Source organism: Oncorhynchus nerka, linkage group LG15 (genome assembly GCF_034236695.1).
Source record: "Oncorhynchus nerka isolate Pitt River linkage group LG15, Oner_Uvic_2.0, whole genome shotgun sequence".
Classification (NCBI taxonomy): Eukaryota; Metazoa; Chordata; class Actinopteri; order Salmoniformes; family Salmonidae; genus Oncorhynchus; species Oncorhynchus nerka.
In genome coordinates this window covers 14,204,335-14,210,234 of record NC_088410.1, presented here as the reverse complement: position 1 = coordinate 14,210,234, position 5,900 = coordinate 14,204,335, and the positions used below count along the sequence as shown (strand labels likewise).

Genomic DNA, 5,900 nt, shown 5'->3' with positions numbered 1-5,900 from the left:
AGAGGGATGAACGGAGGAGTGTGAGTATCACCTCAGAGAGAGAGATAGGGTGGGAAGGAGGTAGGAGGAGAGAGAGAAGGGAGGAGCAGATGAGAGACAGAGGGGATGAATGAAGCAAGGAGAGTCAATATATTTCACATGAATGAGAGATGAGTAAATGAGGAAGTCTGAGTGAGCTGGAGGAAAGAGGGATGAGGGAGGAGCAGATGAGTGTATGGGATAAGGGAGGGAGGGAGGAGCAGATGAGTGTATGGGATGAGGGAGGGAGGAGCAGATGAGTGTATGGGATGAGGGAGGGAGGGAGGAGCAGATGAGTGTATGGGATGAGGGATGGAGGGAGGGAGGAGCAGATGAGTGTATGGGATGAGGGAGGGAGGGAGGAGCAGATGAGTGTATGGGATAAGGGAGGGAGGGAGGAGCAGATGAGTGTATGGGATGAGGGAGGGAGGGAGGAGCAGATGAGTGTATGGGATGAGGGAGGGAGGAGCAGATGAGTGTATGGGATGAGGGATGGAGGGAGGGAGGAGCAGATGAGTGTATGGGATGAGGGAGGGAGGGAGGGAGGAGCAGATGAGTGTATGGGATGAGGGAGGGAGGAGCAGATGAGTGTATGGGGTGAGGGAGGGGCAGATGACTGTATGGGATGAGGGAGGGAGGAGCAGATGAGTGTATGGGATGAAGGAGGAAGGGAGGAGCAGATGAGTGTATGGGATGAGGGAGGGAGGAGCAGATGAGTGTATGGGATGAGGGAGGGAGGGAGGAGCAGATGAGTGTATGGGATGAGTGAGTGAGGGAGGGCGGCAAGAGATGCAGTGTTTGGGATGAGGGAGGGAGGGAGGAGCAGATGAGTGTATGGGATGAGGGAGGGAGGGAGGAGCAGATGAGTGTATGGGATGAGGGAGGGAGGAGCAGATGAGTGTATGGGATGAGTGAGTGAGGGAGGGCGGCAAGAGATGCAGTGTTTGGGATGAGGGAGGGAGGAGCACATGAGTGTATGGGATGAGGGAGGGAGGGAGGAGCACATGAGTGTATGGGATGAGGGAGGGAGGGAGGAGCAGATGAGTGTATGGGATGAGTGAGTGAGGGAGGGCGGCAAGAGATGCAGTGTTTGGGATGAGGGAGGGAGGGAGGAGCAGATGAGTGTATGGGATGAGGGAGGGAGGAGCACATGAGTGTATGGGATGAGGGAGGGAGGGAGGAGCAGATGAGTGTATGGGATGAGGGAGGGAGGAGCAGATGAGTGTATGGGATGAGGGAGGGAGGAGCAGATGAGTTTATGGGATGAGGGAGGGAGGAGCAGATGAGTTTGTGGGATGAGGGAGGGAGGGAGGAGCAGATGAGTGTATGGGATGAGGGAGGGAGGGAGGAGCAGATGAGTGTATGGGATGAAGGAGGGAGGGAGGAGATGCAGTGTGTGAAACATGAAAGTATAGTCTAGTCCTTTTAACTAAATGACAGTTACAAGTTGCAAACACTTAAATCCCCCCCCCTCTCTCTCTTTTTCTAGGTTTGTGAAGTCTGAGCTGGGCAGTCTAAACCCAGTCAACTGGACAGTGTCTGATGTGGTCTGTTATTTCACAACAGCAGGGTTTGCAGAACAGGCCTTAGCCTTCAGGACTCAGGTGAGAAGAGACAGACAGCAGGGTTTGCAGAACAGGCCTTAGCCTTCAGGACTCAGGTGAGAAGAGACAGACAGCAGGGTTTGCAGAACAGGCCTTAGCCTTCAGGACTCAGGTGAGAAGAGACATACAGCAGGGTTTGCAGAACAGGCCTTAGCCTTCAGGACTCAGGTGAGAAGAGACAGACAGCAGGGTTTGCAGAACAGGCCTTAGCCTTCAGGACTCAGGTGAGAAGAGACAGACAGCAGGGTTTGCAGAACAGGCCTTAGCCTTCAGGACTCAGGTGAGATGAGACAGGCAGTAGGGTTTCAGGACTCAGGTGAGATGAGACAGACCGTAGGGTTCCAGAACAGGCCTTAGCCTTCAGGACTCAGGTGAGATGAGACAGACAGTAGGGTTCCAGAACAGGCCTTATCCTTCAGGACTCAGGTGAGATGAGACAGACAGTAGGGTTCCAGAACAGGCCTTAGCCTTCAGGACTCAGGTGAGATGAGACAGACAGTAGGGTTTCAGGACTCAGGTGAGATGAGACAGACAGCAGGGTTCCAGAACAGGCCTTAGCCTTCAGGACTCAGGTGAGATGAGACAGACAGCAGGGTTCCAGAACAGGCCTTCAGGACTCAGGTGAGATGAGACAGACAGCAGGGTTCCAGAACAGGCCTTCAGGACTCAGGTGAGATGAGACAGACAGCAGGGTTCCAGAACAGGCCTTCAGGACTCAGGTGAGAAGAGACAGACAGCAGGGTTCCAGAACAGGCCTTCAGGACTCAGGTGAGATGAGACAGACAGCGGGCCTTCAGGACTCAGGTGAGATGAGACAGACAACAGGCCTTCAGGACTCAGGTGAGATGAGACAGACAGCAGGTCTTCAGGACTCAGGTGAGAAGAGACAGACAGCAGGGTTCCAGAACAGGCCTTCAGGACTCAGGTGAGATGAGACAGACAGCAGGTCTTCAGGACTCAGGTGAGAAGAGACAGACAGCAGGGTTCCAGAACAGGCCTTCAGTACTCAGGTGAGATGAGACAGACAGCAGGGTTCCATAACAGGCCTTCAGGACTCAGGTGAGATGAGACAGACAGCAGGCCTTCAGGACTCAGGTGAGAAGAGACCGACAGCAGGGTTCCAGAACAGGCCTTCAGGACTCAGGTGAGATGAGACCGACAGCAGGGTTCCAGAACAGGCCTTCAGGACTCAGGTGAGATGAGACAGACAGCAGGCCTTCAGGACTCAGGTGAGATGAGACAGACAGCAGGCCTTCAGGACTCAGGTGAGAAGAGACAGACAGCAGGGTTCCAGAACAGGCCTTCAAGACTCAGATGAGAAGAGACAGACAGCAGGGTTCCAGAACAGGCCTTCAGGACTCAGGTGAGATGAGACAGAAAGTAGGGTTTCAGGACTCAGGTGAGAAGAGACAGACAGCAGGGTTCCAGAACAGGCCTTCAGGACTCAGGTGAGATGAGACAGACAGCAGGTCTTCAGGACTCAGGTGAGAAGAGACAGAAAGCAGGGTTCCAGAACAGGCCTTCAGGACTCAGGTGAGATGAGACAGACAGCAGGGTTCCATAACAGGCCTTCAGGACTCAGGTGAGATGAGACAGACAGCAGGCCTTCAGGACTCAGGTCAGATTAGACAGACAGCAGGGTTCCAGAACAGGCCTTATCCTTCAGGACTCAGGTGAGATGAGACAGACAACAGTCCTTCAGGACTCAGGTCAGATTAGACAGACAGCAGGCCTTCAGATCACCAGGGAGCATCAGAGATTCAGCAATCACACCTGACATTGTTGTATTTACTGTGTCGTTACTGTGTTGTTACTGTATTGGGTAACTACTATGTGTCTTATCTAGATCTACTTACTATGTAACTACTCCGTGTACCTACTATATTATAACTTTATAACTAAATATATTCTCTCGCTCTCTCTCCACCCAATCAGGAGATAGATGGGAAGTCCCTCCTCCTGATGCAGCGTAACGATGTCCTGACAGGCCTGTCAATCAGGCTAGGCCCCGCTCTGAAGATCTATGAGCGCCATGTGAAGGTTCTGCAGAGAACACACTTTGAAGAGGACGACTGATGACTTTACCTGGAGAGAGACACACACACACACACTCCTCCTCCTCTCTCAACTTTAACTACGGAACATTCCAATCCCCAAACCCTGACCCCTGAACTCTAAACTGACCAACCCTCTCCAGGCCCCAACTCTCCTCCTTCATCCATCTCTCCTCTCACATCCCCCTCTCCTGGACTCAACTCTCCTCTCCTCCTTCATCCATCTCTCCTCTCACATCCCCCTCTCCTGGACTCAACTCTCCTCTCCTCCTTCATCCATCTCTCCTCTCACATCCTCCTCTCCTGGACTCAACTCTCCTCTCACATCCCCCTCTCCTGGACTCAACTCTCCTCTCCTCCTTCATCCATCTCTCCTCTCACATCCCCCTCTCCTGGACTCAACTCTCCTCTCACATCCCCCTCTCCTGGACTCAACTCTCCTCTCCTCCTTCATCCATCTCTCCTCTCACATCCCTCTCTCCTGGACTCAACTCTCCTCTCCTCCTTCATCCATCTCTCCTCTCACATCCCTCTCTCCTGGACTCAACTCTCCTCTCACATCCCTCTCTCCTGGACTCAACTCTCCTCTCCTCCTTCATCCATCTCTCCTCTCACATCCCCCTCTCCTGGACTCAACTCTCCTCTCACATCCCCTCTCCTGGACTCAACTCTCCTCTCCTCCTTCATCCATCTCTCCTCTCACATCCTCCTCTCCTGGACTCAACTCTCCTCTCACATCCCCCTCTCCTGGACTCAACTCTCCTCTCCTCCTTCATCCATCTCTCCTCTCACATCCCCCTCTCCTGGACTCAACTCTCCTCTCACATCCCCCTCTCCTGGACTCAACTCTCCTCTCCTCCTTCATCCATCTCTCCTCTCACATCCCTCTCTCCTGGACTCAACTCTCCTCTCCTCCTTCATCCATCTCTCCTCTCACATCCCTCTCTCCTGGACTCAACTCTCCTCTCACATCCCTCTCTCCTGGACTCAACTCTCCTCTCCTCCTTCATCCATCTCTCCTCTCACATCCCCCTCTCCTGGACTCAACTCTCCTCTCACATCCCCTCTCCTGGACTCAACTCTCCTCTCCTCCTTCATCCATCTCTCCTCTCACATCCCTCTCTCCTGGACTAAACTCTCCTCTCCTCCTTCATCCATCTCTCCTCTCACATCCCTCTCTCCTGGACTCAACTCTCCTCTCACATCCCCCTCTCCTGGACTCAACTCTCCTCTCCTCCTTCATCCATCTCTCCTCTCACATCCCCCTCTCCTGGACTCAACTCTCCTCTCACATCCCCCTCTCCTGGACTCAACTCTCCTCTCCTCCTTCATCCATCTCTCCTCTCACATCCCCCTCTCCTGGACTCAACTCTCCTCTCCTCCTTCATCCATCTCCTCTCACATCCCCCTCTCCTGGACTCTACTCTTTGGGAGAGAACACATAGAGAGAGAGAGAGAGAAGAAAATGGAATAGAGAATCCTTGGATTTTCCCTGAGGATGTTTTGAAGGACAGACCACCAAACAGAGACGAAGAAGAAATAAGGAAATAGGGAAAGAGAAAGAAGAGAAGATGTTGCTATTGAATGTGTTTAACAGGCTTTGGTCTGGCATGTGTTTATTTGAAGTAAAGTTCTGCTTTGACCTTTGAACCTTTTTGAAGGACATTAGCCGCTGCTTTAGACTCCTGAACAATCAACCAATCACCTGATCAGTGGCTGTCAGTGAAACATTGGCTTCATTCCAATTCTCCTGAAGTGTGTCCATGTACCCCCTGGTGGATTTAGAAGGCATGGAATGGTTTCAGTATATGGTGGCCACTGTGTCCACCTGGCTGAAGGGATCCTCCTCACTCAGATCACAGATCCAGGATCAGCTTATCCTCCCCATATCCAATAGGGGTTTTACAAGCAAAACTGATCATAGATCAGTGTCTAAAGACAACGACATAAACTGGTCTTTTAATGGTTCCTTTTGATTGTTTAAGGAAAACTTCATCCTCCTCTGAGTGTCCCGACTGGCACCCTGGCACCCTTTGTAGTGCACTGCTTCTGACCAGGGCCTATAGGACTCAGTGCACTGCTTCTGACCAGGGCCTATAGGACTCAGTGCACTGCTTCTGACCAGGGCCTATAGGACTTAGTGCACTGCTTCTGACCAGGGCCTATAGGACTTAGTGCACTGCTTCTGACCAGGGCCTATAGGACTTAGTGCACTGCTTCTGAC

General features: G+C 52.4%; 1 protein-coding gene across 1 annotated transcript in view; it reads left to right on the top strand.

The window, feature by feature from the left end:
- samd1b (sterile alpha motif domain containing 1b) overlaps positions 1-5,326 on the top strand; it is a 12,467-nt gene extending 7,141 nt beyond the window's left edge. The window contains 3 exon segments of the mRNA XM_065001047.1: positions 1-20; positions 1,508-1,622; positions 3,558-5,326. The exon segment at positions 1-20 is cut by the window's left edge and continues 86 nt beyond it. Of these exon segments, the coding sequence (XP_064857119.1) occupies positions 1-20; positions 1,508-1,622; positions 3,558-3,698 (276 nt within the window). The 3' untranslated portion in view covers positions 3,699-5,326.
- The last annotated feature ends 574 nt before the right edge of the window (positions 5,327-5,900 follow it).